Raw genomic sequence first — 20,354 nt, forward strand, 5'->3', positions numbered from 1 at the left:
CATACTGGAGCTTGCTGTTGTTGAACACTCCCTTTTGTCATAAGCCACACTGTAAAGAAGGGCAAAATAATCACAGGAACTTCCAACAGCCTAGATATCTCCACAGACGTAACTGATACAAAAGACATGTAATTTGGGACGCTGCAGCCTAGCATCCCTCTGACTGAAATATGTGAGACTCAGTCAACACAAATTGCAGCAAAAGAAATGTCTCGTTAAACCTAGCTTCCAGTTACGGGCCACAGATCCAGAAGCAAAGAAGATCGTTGCTGTCTTGAGCTCCTAAGTAAAGTGGTTGCTTTCTATTTAGCAAAAAGTAGCAAAACCCAACAGACGTATCACGTGTAATAAGAGATAAGTGATATCTAAGTCATATCACCTGACTTCCCTCCCTGGTCCTTTATGTTCACGTACCTGTACATCTATGTACTTCAGCCTTCTGCAGTTACCCAGGCTATGCAAAGAAGTTAATCCACAGCGTCGAAGAGATAGAAAACGAAGATTTGTACACTCTGCCAGTGGGGAGAGACTACAACCTGGCAAATCTTGAAATGTAACTGTTGCAACCTAGAGAATTCAGATGGAGAGCATTGATAATAATACCAAATATAGACTGCATCAGCCTCACAAAATTTTACTTGATTCCACAAATTGAAACCCACAATTATTTTTTTAAAAATTATTTATTAGTATTAAAGAGTTTCAAAGAAAGAGGAAGAGAGAGTTACTGAGAAAAAGGGAGAGATGGGAAGAGAGAGACATTTTCCAACTGTTGGTCCACTCCCCAAATGGCCACAAAAGCCAGGGCTGGGCCAGGTCAAAGCCAGCAGGCAGGAACTCAATCAGGTCACCACCTACATGATGAAAACAAAAGTACTTGGACTATCAACTTTTGTCTTGTAGGTCTGAAAGTTGTATTTGGGAGAATCTAGGACTCCCTTCTAGGCACTGTAAGAAGGAGTACACTGTATCACAACTTCAGGACAGACTTTTAAACTTTTGTACTGAATACTTACATGTGTTTTTCATTTCCATATCGTACAATTCATGTTTTAATGAAAACTAAAAGCTCAAAATAGTTGCCATGAGTTACAGTGACATGATTAAAGGGTGCTTTATAGCACTGCTTTAGACCAGCACCAATGCTACCAATGGGAGCTTTGTAAAAAATGTGAAACAATAGTTCCTCAACAGACTTTCAGAATCAGAAAAAAGAATATGATAAGAAAGTTTCTGTGAACTATAAACACATTACAGTTTGTCATCAGTAGGAAAAAAGGGGGCGGGGGAGGAATGACAGTACATGCAGTGGTTAAAGCCGGCACCTATAATGGTAGCATCCCACATAAGCCCTGGTTCAAGACACCATCCCCACAACACCCTACGCTCCAGTTCTGAAATAGCTCTCTGCTAATAGCCTGAAAAAAAGCAGCAGTAGATGGCCTAAGTGCTTGTGCCTCTGTCCTTATGTGTGAGACCTAGATAAAGCTCTGGCTTCAGTCTGGCCATACCCTGTCATTTTCAGGCAATTGGAGAGTGAACCAACAGATCCAAGATTTCTGTCTTTCCCTTTCTCTCTCTCTCTAACTTTTCTGAATATAAATAGGAGTGGGCACAGTGGTGTTGCACGTTAATCCTCTTTCCATTGTGTTGTCAACCCATACGAGTGCCAGTTGGAGTCCCTGACCCAGGAAAGCAGCAGAGGATGGCTTGAGGTTCTGGCCCATAAACTCATGTGGGAGATGCAGAAGAGGCTTCTAGCTTCCCATTTCAGACCTGTTCAGCTCTTGCCATTCTGGCCAATTGAAAAGTGAGCAAGCAGATGAAAGATATCTCTCTCTCTCATCTAGCTCTCTCTGTCTCTCTCTAACTGTGATATAAAAATAAATATATCTTCAAATAAATAAGCATTTAAAAAGGAGAAAAGGAGTAGGAGGGAGAAAAGTTAAACATAAAAAGTTCACACTTCTTAACTCCCTCAGTACTCTTATTGGACAGAACTGGGATATGATTTTAAAAAGATTACTACTTTTATAATTTTGAGTTTATTTTTGGAATAATTAAATTTTAGCCATGAAGCTATCTCTTATAGATAACTCTAACATACACTCATGAGGACAATTAATTTAAATAATGTAATCACTAATGTTATCATACAGGAAAACTTTCAATATCTTAGTAGCTTCAGTAAGTATAAGAAAAACAACTGCACAGATAACATAACCTAAGGGGAAAAATAAGACTAAAGGAGAGAGTCAATAGGTAGCTCTAAAGATCTAAAGAATTTGTCAATACATGGCCAAGAGATAGAAGACATTATAAAGTACATGTTAGCTTTTTATCCATATATTTCTCTCATGTCTCTTCATTATCTTGTAAAATTTTCTATTTTATTATTGTCATAAAGTATACTAAAATCTTACAGTAATATTAAGATGTTTAATAATGTATGATCTGTTACCATATGTAATTACAAAGATCTGATTTTCTCCCTCTTCCTCTATTCCTAGAGTCCACAAATGAGTACTCATTGAGCACATTGCACATAAGAAACTTACTGGGAAAATTTAAAAGCACTATAAACTTATTACTGTAAATGTCCATTTCCCTAGCATCTCTCTATACCAAAAAGCTTAATAATCCATAGCAAAAGTATCTGACTTTCAGCCCTTAGACAACTACAGGTTCACCATAAATCCTTTCTGGTATTGCATTATGAAAAAACTCTTTCCAGGTCCAGGCCTGATGGTCCAGTGGATTAATCCTTGCCTTGCATCTGCTGAGATCCAGTATGGCCACCAGTTCATGTCCTGGTTGCTCCAATTCCTATCCAGCTTCCTGCTTGTAGCCTGGGAAAGCAGTGGAAACTGACCCAAGGCCTTGGCACCATGCACCGAGGTGGGAGACCCTGAAGAAGCTCCTTGCTCCTGGCATTAAATCAGCTCATCCCCGGCCATTGTGGCCACTTAGGGGAGCGGGGTAAACCAGTGGACAGAAGATCTTTCTCTCTTTATCTCCTTCTCTCTTTAGCTCCTTCTCTCCAAATATCTGTCTTTCCAATAACAAAACAAAATTGATCTTTAAAAGAAAAAATAGTCTCTTTGTTTTATATGCATTTGTTCATTTACAATTTGTTACAACTCTTGATCTCAGGAACACAGCAGCACTGATGGCACTATTTCAAATTTTTGGAGTACATGTAGCATATTTACACAGCATACAACTAAATAATTTATATTTCTAGCCAAGGATTCGGGAATCTCCCTATTTCATGGAAATAATCCTTAAAAAAATCCATTTCATGCAAAAAGAATCAGTATGGCAGCCCATATTTAAGGAAAATTCCAACCTTACTATCAGTTTAGTCATTTCCAACTCTAACTTTAGATTCCTAGATGTTTTCAGTCTTAGAAACCTAAATATTGCCATGGTGTCTGGAACACGTAATTCAGAAGATTAAGCAGTACAAAATAAAATCATCATCATCATCGTATACTGCTTGATTAAGAGAGATAATGGCCTGAGTAAATTCGGTTGAAATTAAAAAAATGCATCCCTGCTCTCAAATGGAACATATGTCAATATTGCATTTTATTAACAGGCGGAATCTTTATACAAAAAGAGTGCATCTACTAAAATTTCAGGTAATATTTTTGAGAACATACCTGCTGGAGGGTACCCCAAGGACCACCCTGCAGGATTTCTGCTGTATTCAAAGGAGGCATTGTGTTGGCTGGGCATTTCACAGGTCTCCTTCTTGTAACAGTTTTCTTTTGCTGATTCTGACTAAAAATTTCAAACCAAGGTTTAGATGATTTCACCCAAGCCAGTCTCATTTCTTCAATATGAAATAAAAGTGTTGACCCTGGAATAGAGTTGGTGATGATCGTCTCACACTCAGCTGTATTTTCACAACATGCTTCACGGATTGGTTTGATGTCAGATTTCAGACAGTTTACTTCAGTAGAAACCAAGGAACTCCTTGCATCACTGCCATGCAAGTCTTCACAAGGTGGATGCCACTGTGAGATACAATCCCGCTTGTCTGTTTTGACTTCTGTATTGATCACACCATCAGTGTTGAAAACGACCTCACTATTCAGAGCGGTGTCTTGCAGATTGTCCTCAATTTCTTTGGATTTTAAATCGGTTTCCTTCGCTTGAATGATACATGTCTTTCTTCTGTCTTCGGACTTTTCTAATTTTAGTGGCTGCAGTTTTTGTTTCACTGAAATAAGAGAAGTGTTCATCTCCTTGTGAATTGACTCAGTGTGTATCGGCACCTCTTCATTTTTTACTTCTCCTCTCTCTCTCTTTTGGTCACCTTTAATTGTTGTCTGTACCTCCTTGTTTTTCACCTCATTGATTTCTACATTATGTCCAACTATCATCGCTGGGATTTTATCTCCCACATTCTCATTTACGTCATATCCGACAATTTTCCCTTTTTGCATTTGAGAATTTAATTCTAGTCGCTGAAACTGGTCTTGCTCGTTTTGCTTAAGATTTAGGTTTTCCAGTTCAGTTCTTTTGTCCGTATGTTCATGTTCTCTTTCTTGCTTTGCCAACTTTTCTGAACACTGCTTTTTTGCTAGGTTTGTGCTTTTCCCTTCTATTGTTAATTCTACCAAAATTTCTTGGTTTGATACAGATTGCCTTAATGGTTCTTGAACTAATTCTTTTGATGCAAGCTGTGTGTCTACACTTTTTGCCTTATTTGATTCCTCAACTAGCCAATGAGGAACATCTTCCAGTTTCAAAGTTTTATCTACTATCTTTAAGGCTGTTTCACACACACTTGATTGACCTTCAGCAGTTAAATATTTAGCATTATATTCTTCTTTTTTTAATGCACTACGTATTCTTGACTGTTCTTTTGCATCTTCTGTTAATCTTAATTTTTCCTTGCTCCGCAGTTCCTCTCTTTCTTGTCTCAGAATATTCTTTTTTTCTTCGTATTCTTTCTCTCTCCTTTTCTTTTCTTCCTGTTTCTGCTTTTTAATCTCTTCTTCTATCCTGTCCCTCTCTTCTAATTGTTTTTGTCTTTCTGCCTCCTTCTGTCGTATTTTTGCCTCCATTTCTTTCCACTCCTGTGCTTTCTTCTTCCTAGCTTCTAGTTGGTCTTTTATGATTGGGTTGTAATTTTGGTAAGCTACAAATGCTTTATATTTAGCTTGAATTTTTGTAGCTGCATCATGCTGCAGCTTTAACAGACGTGTTTTTTCTTTCTCGTGTAAGTCTTTAAGTCTTGTTCTTTCCTCGTCCATTTGTAAATGCAGGCTTCTAATAAATTCCTAAAATGACATAGATTTTTCAGTCAGCATAAACTAAATGTATGACTTTAGGAAAATATCATGTAGAGCTTGAAAACAAATACTAAAATTGAAATTAGAATAATATACAGGAAGCCACTTAAATGATAAAAATTAAAAATATCTAGGAAATGTGTGTGTGGGGGATATATTTAGTCATGTAGATATGAAATGAGAAATTTTTCTTGAGGATAGAAAGTATATGAAAAGGCAAAGTAAACCACAGGTCGAAATTCACATGGTACAAGTAGACTCGAACCTCTTGGAAATATAAATTCCGACAAATGGCACTCAGAGTGAGCACCGGAACCACAGAAATAAGTAAGAATTGAAGCTTAAAAATGACTAATTCAAGGGATTAGAGGAAAATATCTCCATTGAAAAATTTCAAAATTAAATGGTTTCTCTTAGCAAATTAACAAAAATATGAAATATCTTTGTCAAGTTACAAAGAAGTTCATGAAAGAAATTTCAAAATATAAGAGTTCCAGAATGAACTCAGAAAAACTGAAACTGAAAAAAAAAAGTTTTCTAAACAAAATGCCATAGGATCAAGAAATGAGTTGGCTTTATAACACACACAAATACACATACCCACACACTAACAGCCCCTTAGATGTGTAATATATCAGAACCCTAAAGAATCTATCTCTGTGCAATCAAGTATTATTTCACCTTTTACTTCTGTGTCTTAGGCACTTAAAGAATTTCCTGGCTCACCACATAAAATGAAATATCCTAAACTTTCAAAACAAGAAATAAACACAAAATCTGTAATCATTAACACCACAGCAAAAATGAATAAGTGATGTAACCATTTTCAGTTGTTCAAAGTAAGTAGTAATAGATTCTATGCATAAGTAACTCCGTTTTGATAGCAAAAGAGAAAACATTGTCTTTTGCAAAGTTTTATTCTTTACAGTTGTATGTTTGGACTTCAGAATTTTAAACATTTTGCTATATTCAATTCATACAAAGACATTGTAAGTATGTATAGTTTATTTTAAAAACAGGGATATTAATATAACACAGTATAGTCACAATAGTTACTTTTCCAGATTTTTATAAAAATAAGATAAATACTTGAAATACAAGGAAGTTTAATATTGATTAGATAGGTAGCTGAGTGTTGGAATTTTAATCCACTCTCAATTTATGATAAATTAAAATAATTTTATATAAAGTGTAGAGTGAATAAAATTTAAACATATTATATCCCCAGAATCAACTCAAATCCAAAGACTATTTAAACATAGGCAATTAAATATATTAAAAAAAAACAGTAATCTTTTCCAATACCCTTCAGACATAATGAAAGGACCAAAACAGCATCTTTTCTCAAATCTTAAACGATATCTGGAGTTATAATTTTACAAAGAGATATCCACCAAATTAATTTTTAGTTGTTTTAGATATTCTATTCAAAGTTTCTGGTGATTAATTATTTTTATTCAAGCAGTAAAATAAATCCTACAGCAGGACAACATGAGTTTAAACCAGTTTCAAACATAGCAGTTTATTTCCAATGTACAAAAAGTAATATGACTAAAAACAAATGGATACCTCATGCTCTTGCAACTTCTCTTCCCACACTTTCTCCTCTTTATGGAGTTCATCATTCATCTTGTCTTGTTCTTCCTAAACATATAATAGCATAAATTATTTTCTAGTATCAAAGGCTACTTAGTTCATTATATAAGATTCTCACAATATGTATTTGTAAACAAGATAACAATTTACACTATAGTCCTCAGTTACCAGGGCTGATAAGTTCTTCAATCTCACAGTATAATATCACTTAAACAATACCCTTGGTTCTCATTCTGAGGATGCAAACACAGTTGTGACCTGGAAATGTTGATTTATTTTAGTGTGTTTAGCTACACAATGAAATGTGTTGGTTATAAATACTATGGAAATTGTAAGAATTGGAAATAGTAGTGTTTGTAAAATGGGTTCTGCGGTACAATGATTTCTCTCATTATTCCATTTAATTCACATAAAAATCAGTTAAGGAGATAGTGTTCTTATACTGATAACTTTTTATTATAATGCATTTAATTAACGGTCTGTGGAATAACAACTCAACTCCCTGCACTGAACATTAAAACCTTAATTGAGAAACATCAGTGGCAGGTTCTGGGCACAAAAGTTAAAACACTGCCTGGGGTACTGGAAACCATTATGCTAAGGGAAATGAGCCAATCCCAAAAGGTTAGAATAGTACCTGTAAACTGTAATATTATTCCAACACCAAACAGCCTGTATCTCATGCCATAAGATACTGTGATGTAACCAATGAACGTGCAAAAACAAACAAACAAAAAACAACAACAACAACAACAAAAAAACACTGCCTGGGGTAACTGGCATGCCCTATTAGAGTGCCCGGTTTGGGTCCTAGTTCCACTGGCAGCCTGGCAGCCTGCCACTGTCGTACCAGGAAAGCACCAGAAAATGGTTCCTATAGCTGGGCTCCAGCCACCCTAGTGGGAGACCCAGCCTAAGTTCCGAAATGCTGTTTTTCACCGTGCTCAGCCCCACAGGTGGTGGCGTTCGGGGGATGAGTTACCTGATGGTAGACATCTTTCTGTCTCTCTGCTTAGATTTTTACCTTTTACTTGTTGAGCACTAAAGAAGCCAGTGATCATAAAGTAAATTCAACTATATTATTGAAAATTTAAATGGATAAAAATAAAAGTAAGAAAAGAGGCAGGATATATTAAAGGAAGAAAGCATGGTTATCTTTTTACAATTGGTGTCTAAGAAATGCATGAAATCTGTCCTCTTTATGTTAATAAAAATGCTTATTTCCTCCTCTCCAAAAAATAAAACTAAGAATACGGAAAGGGTGTGGTGGCACAGATTAGGCCATCAGCTATAACGCTGACATCCTTATTGGAGTGCCACTTTAAGTCTTGGCTGTTCTGCTTTTAACTCGGTCCCGTTAGTGCACCCACGAAATAGTGAATGTTTTCCACGTCGAACCCTTGAAGCTGGCAAGTTCTAGGCGCTACATGAAGTAGCCTTAACAATGAAAACTGCAGAGATCATTCCTGTGTGCTGTAAGATATTCTAAGTTCTTGAAGATCCACAAATAGAATCCTAAAAGCCACCAGTTTCTCAAAATGCCCCTAGCATTACCTACTATACTGACCTCTTGGTGTGGGCAGGGAGAGTGAATAAAGCACACACACACACACACACACACAGCACAGTCCAGGACAACATAACAAAACACATACTAAAACAAACACAAATTCCACATCAAAAAATGGTCAGTTTAAAGAATACAATACATCTAGATGGCTTCACAGCTTCAACCAAATCTGTTTTACATGATGCTTCTCAAGCCAGACTACACGGTGAGGACAACGCATAACCAAGAACACTGGGTTGCCTTTTCCTCTGACTGGAAAAATATACAAAACAGCAACATCATATTTGTAAATTTCAGACTGGAATGATCCTTGAAACTTCATACTCTCAGCTATAAAGATTCAGTTGCTGGAATTTTAATGACCAAAGTCCAGAATAAATAATCCCTATTTATAGTCAACTGCTGGCAATAACTAAAAGCCATGGGAAGTGGGGTGGGAAGAAGAAGAAAATATCAAAAAAATCTCTATGCACTGCATAACCTAACCAAGCATGTAAAATCTCCAGAGGTAGGATTAGAAAATATGAAAAGCAAAATGAAAAAGGCAAACCTTCTGAATTTGCTCTAATTTCTTTTTTTCAATTTCAAATTGTTTCATCCAACAATGTCTCTTCTCTTCTTCTTCTTGAAACTGCTTTTCTTCTTTCTCCCTCTGAGTTTTGAGAATTTCTTTTTCTTTATCCTCAAGTTCTTTCTGCTTGTCCTGCCAAGCCTCAAATGACCGTCTGCATCTTTCCTCCACTTCGTAATACCCAAAACTTATATCAGCATCATCTGGATTCACGAGGAGAAATACATTATGATTCTTCAAATCTAACCTGACAAAAAATATAACTTAAAGTATAAAAGTAATTCTATGGAATTGTATCCTAAAACAAAGAGAAAAGAAAATGCCATAAAAAAGTATAGAAGTAGTTCTAAAGTGAAGTAATACTGTCAGCATGTTATCAAAGTAAAAGTGTAATATACAAAAACAAACTATGTTATTGAATATAAATTGCAATCCCATTGTGGTAAATAAATATAATGAATAGCTTGCTTTAAAATATTTCAAAAAGCTTAAAATAAAAATATGCTTGTGTGGATAATTAAGGAATGACTGAAATACATGGGTAAGTCTACTCAATCAATTCAGGGTTAATTATATCTGTTATACTCTACAATATGGTAGGAAAATGTTGAATATACTGAAATAATATAACATGATAAGAAAAATTAATAATATGTAAAAAAACAAGTAGAGATATTATTTTCAATTTCTTTCAATTCTTTGCTGAATTCAAAGAATATTTCAAAGTCTTCTTAAAAGCTATGGTTAATAACATGAAATTGTCAAACATATAACAGAGCAATTTCATTTACCTTGCGCAGTCTGTACATCCATAGGCAAGCCATGAGGAGGAGGACGAGCCAAATCTCCAACAACAGAATCAGGAGTGGCACTTTGGGTTTTACTTCTCATAAATTCTTCTTTTTCTATTTCAGATAGTATCTATGCAGTTAAAGGATTGCCAATCATCAGAAACAACAAGTTACCATTTTAAGAATATTTTGCATGCATATATGGAGAGTTTATTCCAAAGCTCTCTCATCTATAAATCCATAGTACACTAACAATTTCTCTACAAGGAAATGTTCTCCCATCTAAGAAACCCAGATTTTATCCGCCTCATATTTTCAAATTTTAATTAGCATTTAATATTAACCCATAATACTCAGTTAAACTGCTTGATAATAATTTTGAAATGTTTCCACCAACGTTTGTAGCTAATACATCACCATCTTTCTTATCACTAGCGGCTATTGCATTTAAATTTTTAATATATCCAATGAAATGTAAAAATCACACCCTCCTGTCCTTTAGCCTGAATCACGCATGGCATCATTTGGAGCTGTACTTTTCCATAAGTGTACACACTCCTCCTGGTCAGAAACAGAGCACACTTACCACAATGGTGGTGTAACAGTTCAAAAATACAACCTCAAGCTTGAGTGTTGCCAACAAAAAGTGCAAAGAGACACAAGGAATCTTCAATCATGTTAAATATCTTAGGGAATAGGAAGTGGATTAGGAAAAACAAAGAGAGCTATAACAGAAGTACAAATTCATCTAAGAAACAAATCCATGGGGACTTCCTTGTACATGTATTTGTGCAATTTTTAAACTAAATAGTATGAGTCTCCTTTACTCTTATTTTCTAATCCTGTTTTTCCTTTGCTTTTAAAAATTCTTGTAAGATTTTAATGTAATTAAAGTTTCTATAGAGCAGGTGCAGTCTCTCCTGGAACACAGCACAGTCTAAAAAAGGTAACCAACACTGGACACTCTGCAGAGCTTTCCTCAAAGCTTTCAGGAAAATATTGAACGCAGTATTGCCTTTTTCATGAACACGTGCAAATGCTCCATGTGCTGATAGCTCAAGTTAACTTTTTTATAGTCATAAAGATTAAAATTTTACTAGTTGTATACTAGAAGCAAGGAGAAGCTATACAACTCAAGTGATTTACTTAAAATAGAGTGTATTTTAAACTAGTAAATTGAAAGTCAGGGAATCATGGGAAGGGGTGACAAATTTCTAACACTAACACTATTACTTTCACTCAAATACTGAACATTTACCTTCATTAACTGAGCCGGATTTTCTTTATTTTCTGTCGAAAATCCTATCTTTAGATATCTAGGATTATTAGAAACTCCTCCATAGCTACAGCCTAGAAGTGAAAAAATTTATAATATTAAATATATGAGTAGGAAGCCCATGTCAAAATTTCAATTTATTATCATTTTTTAATAAAAATTCTGTCATAGTATATTTTTGATGGATAAGAACAATTCAAGATCCAAAGATAATGAACAGTAAAGAACAGATGAAACATATGGTCTTTATTCCAAAATAAAAGTAACAAATAAATCAAGTATGCTTTCCTCAATTGCCCTCCCAGGCCACAAGCAGGGAACTGAATGGAAAGCAGGGCTGCTGCGATTAGAATGAGCAACCACACGGGATCTCGACGTGTGTAAGGAGAGGATCTCAGCCACCAGGCTACTGTGTCCGGCCCTCTGGCATTAATTTTTAAAACAACTAGAATACGTCATGAATATTTTTATGTAATTAAGTACTTGTCTAAGTTCTTAATTCTTCAAGTTTTATTTATTTGAAAAGTAGTGTTACAAAGAAAGAGGAGAGTCAGAGGTCTTCCAACTGCTGTTCAGTCCTTAAATGGTTGCTACAGCTGAAGCTGGCAGGAGCCAGGAGCCTTCATCCATGTCTCCCACATAAGTACAGGGTCCAAAGCACCTGAGTTTCCACTATTTTTCCCAAACACACTAGCAGACAGCTGCATGCCAAGTGCAGCATAGGGGACTTGAACCAGTGTACACATGGCAAGCAGTGTTGCACACAGCAGCTTAAATCGCTATGTCATAGACCCAGCATGGCAGCCTAGTGGCTAATGTCCTCTTCTTGTATGGGCTGGTATCCCATACAGATGCTGATTCATATCCAGGCTGCTCCACGTCCCATCCAACTCCAAGCTTGTGGCCTGGGCAAAGTAGCTGAGGATGGTTCAAAGCCTTGGCACCCTGTACAAGTTTGGGAGACCCTGAACAAGGTCCTGGCTCCTGGCCTTGGACCAGCTCAGCCTACGGCCATTGTGACCACTTGGGGAATAAATCAGTGCATGAACATCTTCCTCTGTATCTCCTTCTCTCTGTATATCTGCCTTTCCAATAAAAATAAATGAATCTCAAGTATTTTTAAATTCCATTTTAAGCAATAATTTACATTTGCAGAAAACTCATCTTCTAGGTAAACAAAAATTCCACTTACTTAAAACATCAAACTCTTCCAAGTCCTGAAGAATGAGCTCTTCAGCTGTTTTACTCTTGTTCTTTATGATGTTAATACAGTAAGCAACTGACTCTGGTAATTCATCTATGTCCTGAAAATGCAAAAAATAAAAAAAATGTAGAATGACTTATTATTAAAATTATGTGTCAAATATTTCATCCATTATTCCACACCAAAACCGTGAATAAATGTAGATATGATTTGAAAATGCTTCATATAATGAACCCCTACTTGGATAAAAATCTTTTAATTTTTACATGTTTATTATTCTTTCCTGGAAAACTAGAAGCAAATAAGTTAAAAAACAATTTGTTATCTTTCTACCATTTTAACTTCATTAGAGGCTGTTTTTTTTTTCACTTACCGTTAAATTTATGTGAGAGGCAGAAACACATGTACAGCTTCGTATACAAGGATAGAGAGAACAGAGCAAAGGTGAGCTGCCCTTGCTGAACACTCGCCACGTGTTCACTGTGCCGGGAGCAGGGACACAGCCCTGGTCTCACACAGGGTGCTGGCAGTCAGTCAGCTGAGCCCCTGCCTCGCAGGGTCTGTATTCGCAAAAAGCATTGTAAGCACGTAAACTTGACAGAAATAACACAAATTTAAAGCTGACTTGCTAAAATTTCCATGATTAAGTTAAAAAGAACAGAATATATGTGTGATACATAAACATAGATAAAAATCCCACTTTTCTAAAACTATCTCTATGCGTGACATTATAGGTGATTTTCTGCCTTCCATGTGCTTTTTATAGTTAAACCCATCAACACACTTTATGTACTAACCATGCTCCAAAGTTTACAAAAATAAAGCAAGTTCACAAATCATCTCCATAAAAGCATCATTTGCGCTCAAAGGTCTCCTCCTGTTGAAAACATCAAAGTGCAACACGTGACACTCACTTGGTCACTGTCGCCGCTCTCAGCTTCTGATTCCGGATCACTCTCCACGTCCTCTTTCTCTAAGGAGGAAATGCTCATTTTATCCAGCTCGGCTTCTATCTCTTCTTGGAGTTTTGCATCCTCATCGTCTTCCATCATCCTTCACAGGAGAACCACGCAGATGAAAATGAAGAGGTTAACATATCAATAATAATAATAAAAAAAGACTACGGGTATTTTGGCTTGTCACAGTAATCCTTCATAGTCTAATGTTAAAATGTTAACATTTTACTCAAAAATTTCCCTACAATTTATTATATTGTACCATGTATCAAAGAGCATGATTTTATCCTTCCATTCATTCCTTTTTTTAAAAAATGGTTGACCACAAAAGGACAGAACAAATGTTATTCTGTTATTTCTGTGAGAAAAAAATAAATGAATGATCTGGCTACCAGAACCAAGAAATTTTAAGTAAAACTGACTCTCATTGGGCAGAATCAACATTAAAATACTCTGTGGCAGTGTGCATCAACACTGACAAATCCCTATTGGCCTCCAAGGACGCTTGTTACCTAAAACAAACAAAAACCCTGAAGCCCCAAGACAACATTGTACATGATGGGGAGCAGAGGTGGTTGATGCGGGAGGGAGGGAAACAGCTGAGCTTGCGAAGCACCATGGGAGGTCTTCCTGTAGGTGAAAACTGCTCAGTGACTGTGGCAGTAGATACATGAGCATACTACGGTCACAAAGGTTACACAAAAACACATTTTACATACAAATAAGTACAAGAAAAACTGGGGACATATGTGGCAGATTAGTACAGTGCATTGTTGTCAATATTTTTATTATACTAGAGCTCGCAAAATAGCTCCATTGGTTGACTTTGTGCAAGTGTGCAGATGTTTCTGCGTTATTTAAAGTGTCCATGAATCTTAGTGGCATCCCAAACATTTAATAAAAACTATATAAATTATCATGAATTTAAAAAAAAACCCCACATTAGTTCTTTTAAAAATGGGTGCATTTATTGTACTCTTGTGGAAAGCTAAGAAAGACTAATTCAAAAAAGCAAGTGACAGAAAAGCATCAGGAGTAAACCTTTTCAGGTAAACACACACACACTCTCTTACTTTTTTGTCTTCCTAAAAGAGGAATTTTCAAGTTTCCTTCAAAATACTTTGTTTGGACTCGCTTTTATTTTTGACCTTAAGACTAGTTCTACAATGTAACGCTTATCTAAAAATACACTTTGACTCACCAGCTGCCCTCGCCAGCACGTATGCAAAATGCTGCTTCAGTCTGGAATGAATACGAAAGTTAAAGGTTTGCATTCTTGTTTCGCGTGCTAATGTTTCGAAAGCTGGTGTGTCCGAGGTGCAGACACATGCCGTGCTGATAACCCGACCAGCGGCAGTTCAAGCCCTCAGCTACCACCTCAGGGTACGACGGTGAAGCCCCACTCGGACCCCACAGCAAACCACAGCTGCCCCAGAGGAGGAAGCTGGAGAGCGCACCCAGCAAAGACAAGGCGTATACATCACAGGTGTGTGTGGAGTTTAGGGGAGCCTGCGACTGCGTCTCCTCAGAGAGACCTTGTTTCAGTCAGGGAGAGCTAAGAAAACCCGAGCTGGCAGCAGCCTGGAGCTTCGCCGACCCTGGTGGGCAGCGCTCCCCTTTCTAGAAACCTCAGCTCCAGCGGGGAGACTGGCCCTGCGCTCCCCAATACCTGCCTCGCCTCCCCCAAAATCAGTCGCTGCTTCCCAGGGCCCGGCTCACCCACCTGTGGCCAAACGCCGGGCTGGGCTGGAAGACCGAGCCCACAGTTTCTAAACAAAGCGTAACCACGGCAACAGCCAATCGCAAGAAAGCCAGACCGAGTTTTCATGTACAGGTACCCTAGAGGGACAAACAATCTCGACTCTGAATTCAAACGCATTTTGTGTTTCAGGAGCTGAATGAGTTTGCATTTTTGTTTTTCAGGCAGATTTTTAATACTTATATGATACTGAAACGTACAGAATGAAGAGAAGAGGTTTTGTGATAATTCCATAAATAGAAGCATGTTGATTTTTAAGGTGTTTCCGAACCATCCTTATTGATTGCACGACCAGTAAATGCTGCTTTTGAGAAAATTGTTCCTTACTGGAAACCCTCGAATTCAGGGACTAAAGGTGTGGAAGAACAGCAACAAGGTTTATTAAGCCTTCGTTGTTATTTTTTTTCCTTCAATAATAACAGATGCTTTAAAAATAGAAGGGAAAAGGTCAAATATTGATCTATCCCCAACAAAATCCTTTATTAGAAGTAGATGGGATAAGAAATTTTAAAATTCATCTTATGAAATTCTTTTACTATAAAAATGTTAATAGATATCTGTTATTTCAACCTGCAATTTGAAATTCTAGGTATATGCCACACTGGTCATTTTAACCTAAAATATATATTTAAGTTTATTTTGTGAAGTAAATAGGCACTATATAAAATGTGAAGCTTAATTTTAGTTAAAAACATATTTCTAATCTCACACTTAAAACATTTGCATATATAGCATTAGATTCTAAGAGGAAGTGAGTGGTTAAGCATCATTGTGAAATGTATTTGCCTTTCAATAAGCTGAAAGCAAGCATTTCATTGAGCCTCGGCAAACAAAGGATCCTTTCTGTTAACAAGAAATATCTAAATTTTACCTAAAAATTATCCAATCAATTTTAAAAACTATATATACATGATTTTAGTAATCAACTGCTTTGAGAACAAGGTCTGAATCGCTCTTTGTCTTAAAGTTGACTTTGTCAAATAGATTGATAATAAGAAAAGATTAATGAAAGTCATTCTGAAAATAAATTGTTCCCTGGCGATGCATGTATCTTGTTGGAAAAAAGAAACTGACACCTTTGGAATTGGCCACAATTAAGCAAGAATTACTAATCAAGAAGGAACAAGATACAGCAACAATTTAAAAAGTTACGTAATTGAATTTAACATGAAACTATGGCTCAGCAACTAAAAAGTGTTCAGTAGAGATTCATTTATTCACAACATTGCTAGCAACTGTTGTGTGAGATTCTGTCTGAGTGCCCTGGTTGTTTAAGCTGCTTGGTTTCTATTTTCATTAGAATAAATGCTTCTATTTCATTTAGATTTTGAGACCATTTAGAGCTGATTGGCTTACTGTGTACTGGATTAGCACCTAGCACAATCTATTTCCTTTAGAAAGAACATAACATCTGTTGATTATGAATGAAAGGCTATGTGTGAACTCCCTATTTCAGTTACTTATCAAGAATATTTATATCATATTAATGGAATGGTGAAAAAATTTTGACTTTGATAGGAATTTACAACAGCCCTTTGGTTATTCAAATGGTATTGATATTTCCACTTCACAGAGTATCATTCTAGTACTAAAAATAGTACTGAAGATATTTTTTTTAATTTAGTTTCATTCTCTAGCATATATTCCTCATACAGTCTTTACATACTTATAGAGTCATAAATAACATTCAAACAGGCACTGCGTTAAGTGCTTTATAATCTTACTTAATCTTTGCAAAATTTTTTGAGATGTTCACTTTTTTTTAAAGCTACATTTAAGGATAAACAATATGAATTCGACAAGTGATTTAGAGTTCTAGCTTTGAGTCTCAGCCTTGCCATTTATTAACTCAACAGCTGAAAGCAAGGTGTTTTACTGTTCTCAGTCTTTTTCCTCATCAGGAATAATGGCGATAACAGGACAACAGTATTTTCTAACGTTCCAAATGTTAATTATCAGAAGAATCAATATAAATGGCACGTGATCATTTGCACAGTTAACACACATGACAGGTTGTTGTAGGACAGTTTATGGGCTTGAGTTCTGCAGAGCTGGTTCAGTTCTGTCTTTGACGCTCTCTTTGGTCCCACTGACGACACCTTACCTTGCCCCGTTTTAGTACTGTTCTCCACGCCCACAGCTCTCCTGCAGTTCACGTCACCGTCATCTCTTATGAACTAGTGCATCTGCTATGTAGAATGACCTTAAGAGTTCTTTACTGTTTTCACTTCCCAGTTCCACATTGATGTGCAAAATACAGTCTTATCTTCATCCAAAAATAATATTTAGCAAAGCACACACGATCCATAATAAACCTTATTTGGTCTACTTCCCTGGATTTTTGTTTTTTGCTACTCCGAGACACACCTCTTCATCCTTCATGGTAAAGTTTGTGAACTCCTATCTTGACTACTTTTTACCTTCATCCAAATTTTGTCTTATTCTTTAGGGATCATCTATAATTTCTCTTCTCCATGAAACTTCTTTATTTCCTTTATTCCCAATGTACCACCCCACATACAGTTCAGAATTAATCACAGGATCTTATTTGCTGACTTACTCGCTTTTGTGCTGCCATCATCTGGCCATTGGAGGAACTACAACGACAGTACTACGTGCAATTCCAGATTATTTAGTGAAAATACAACCTACAGTTTAACTAAATTATGAGCTGCTTAAATTGCTAAAGACTTAAACTATTAAAATGTCTATGGATTTGGACCAGTAATTAACTAGTTGTGAACTGAATAAGAGAATTACTACCCCCAAGACCTTATTTCATTAAGTTTTAAAACAAATTCTTTGGTTGTAGCAAAAAACAAAACAAAACAACAAAACCTTCTGATGATTCACACAGATACTCAAATAAGAATTACACTAACTTACTGTGTATGTCTGTGTGAGCCTGTCTTTCTTTTCACTGACGTTATTTCCAACGCATGGCCCTTGTGACCGTGAAAAGCCCAACATATGATCATCTCTTCTTACCATTCTGTGTAAACACAGTCATGGGTTTTTGTGACTCTTTGCTTGGACACCAAGTTTGTTGTGTTCTAACTGTTTGAAGTTTTTGTTGCTATGTTGAAATTACCTCAGGGATCCTCCTGTGTAAGGTGGCTGCGTTGTGCAAGACTGAGTTTTCATGCCTATTTCAAACTCTGTCGTGTGTCATCCCCTTCCAGAAATTTCCTCCTCTTCCAGAAACTTCCTCCTCTATTGGTTTCCAGGAGACCATGCATTATGTTCTTTGTAAAAATGTGATGGAACATTCAAAATCTTTTAACATATAGATCTATTTGTTTGAAAGACTGAAAGAGGCGAACAATGAGAGAGAGAGAGAGAGAGAGAGAGAGGGAGAGAGAGAGAGAGAGAGAGAGAGAGAGAGAGAGAGAATGAATGAGAATGAGAATGAGAATTTTTCACTTGCTGGTTCACTCCCCAAATGACTGCAATGGCCAGGAGCTAGACCAGACTGAAGCCAGGAGCTAGGAACTGCATCCAGTTTTCCAAACAGATTGGGGGAAGAGGGAAAAGGCTGGCAAGCACTTGAACTATCACCCACTGCTTTGCTCAGGCACCTTATTAAGGAGCTACATCAGAAAAAAGAGCATCTGGAACTTGAAACAGCACTCCAATATGGGATGTCCGCCTAATGAGCAGTGGCTTAACCCACACCACCACAAGCAATACTCCGCAAATTCTTGTCATTCCACACCATAAAAACCTCTGCTCATTTCTGTCTATAATCAATCCATTCTTGTGCTCTTTCACTCCCCCTGCATTGTATGTCTATGAATGGCATGAGTTTGTGTAGCCTATGATATTCATTTATCTGCCCACCACTTCCATTTATTATAGAATGAAGCTGTACTCGTAACTCTGCCACTTTTAGTTCAATTATAGTATGCTAAGTTTATAAATTTTCCTCATAAGCTATTTCTTGGCCATTTAAAAATTATCTAGTAATAATAATAATAATAATTTTATTTTCATACCCTATAAGAGTTTTTCTGATCACCTTTGGGTCTTACTTTCTTACTAGAAGCATTTCAAAATTGTATATAAGCCTCATTTTCCTCCCTGTTATCTTTTTGTTTGCCATTGTCTAACTGTGGGGCATTTTATCTGACTCTCTTGTCCCTGTTTTCTTCTTCCTTTATTTCAGGATATGATACTTTCAGCTGCAGCTGAGTGCTGCTATGTTACCAAGAGTGTGCAAATGAAAAACGAGCAGAGAGAAATATGAAATGTTCACTTCACTTGCCTGAAAGACACATACCTTAGCTTACTTGTCCTTTCCATGAATTATAAAGGATGATACCTAATGCAAACCTAGGAACTACGTGTTGAACCAGTCTGAGCTAGCTCCAAATATTAAAGATATTTTCCTAGAGCCCAGCTTGAAATGACAGAAATATGAATTTGTTTGCATATTTGTGTCTTTTGATAAAGCATTTCAGCTTGACACTGCCGAATATTAGCACTTCACATTCAAGTCTATGTGTCACATCAAGGACATTTTAGGGATTTCTGACTTGTTATTCACTTTTCTGTTTCCCATTTTTCAGATAGAGATTAATATTCAGGGCCCAAATTTTTGTTCAGACTGTAGGTTTACAACACGCTGTTGTAAATAGAGTCAAGCTAAAAGTATTGGGCTGGAGCAATGGTGCAGCAAGCCTCGCCTCCCTCTGTGGCCACCAGCATTCCATATTGGTACTGATTCATGCCTTGGTTCATTTGATTCATGCTGTTCATTTCTGATTCAGTTTCCTGCTTGTGCCTGGGAAAGCACCTGGGTTTGGCTCAAGTTTTTGGGCTCATGGTCCCACATGGGAGATCTGGAGAGGCTCCTGGCTCCTGATTAAGAATTGGCCCAGATTTGGCAGTTACGGCCATTTGAGGAGGGAACCAGCGGCTGGAAAACCTCATTGTCTTTCCTTTGCTCTGTAAATCTGCCTTTCAAATAAGAAAGAGAGAGAGAGAGAGAGAGAGAGAGAATATCTTGGGAGAAGAAACCGAAATTCAAATATACAAATTATGGAGGCTTTCCAGTCGACTATCTCATTAAAACATTACAGGGATTGGAAAATAAAAATCCTGGAGTAGAGCTATAGGTTAGAAATTGAAGAAGCTAAGACAACATGCAGGTTCAAAGCAAAGTTAGAAGTCAAGTGTGCACATGCTCTGGCTCTGGGATGAAGAACGTGGTGGTTTTCAGGAACAGGGCTGCCTCAAGTCACAGCAAGGAGGGAGGCGCCCTGAGTCTACTGCGAACACATTTTGTTTTTCTGCTTTTCAGTGCATCCTTCAGTTTAATAGGCT

At 36.8% G+C, this 20,354-nt stretch overlaps 1 protein-coding gene across 1 annotated transcript in view; it reads right to left on the reverse strand.

Moving 5' to 3' along the window:
• The window catches only part of LRRIQ1 (leucine rich repeats and IQ motif containing 1), a 138,749-nt gene extending 124,241 nt beyond the window's left edge, over positions 1-14,508 (reverse strand). Inside the window, exons 1-9 of the mRNA XM_040989746.1 lie at positions 14,472-14,508; positions 13,229-13,367; positions 12,303-12,414; positions 11,093-11,184; positions 9,851-9,964; positions 9,023-9,277; positions 6,876-6,950; positions 3,666-5,294; positions 415-567 (exon numbers count right to left, since the gene is read on the reverse strand). Coding sequence (XP_040845680.1) covers positions 415-567; positions 3,666-5,294; positions 6,876-6,950; positions 9,023-9,277; positions 9,851-9,964; positions 11,093-11,184; positions 12,303-12,414; positions 13,229-13,366 — 2,568 coding nt within the window. The 5' untranslated portion in view covers position 13,367; positions 14,472-14,508. The remainder of the gene's footprint in view (positions 1-414; positions 568-3,665; positions 5,295-6,875; positions 6,951-9,022; positions 9,278-9,850; positions 9,965-11,092; positions 11,185-12,302; positions 12,415-13,228; positions 13,368-14,471) is intronic.
• Positions 14,509-20,354: the final 5,846 nt, after the last annotated feature.

The sequence above is a fragment of the Ochotona curzoniae genome, unplaced genomic scaffold (genome assembly GCF_017591425.1).
Source record: "Ochotona curzoniae isolate NIBS_2020 unplaced genomic scaffold, NIBS_Ocur_1.0 contig_1014, whole genome shotgun sequence".
In the NCBI taxonomy this organism is placed as follows: domain Eukaryota; kingdom Metazoa; phylum Chordata; class Mammalia; order Lagomorpha; family Ochotonidae; genus Ochotona; species Ochotona curzoniae.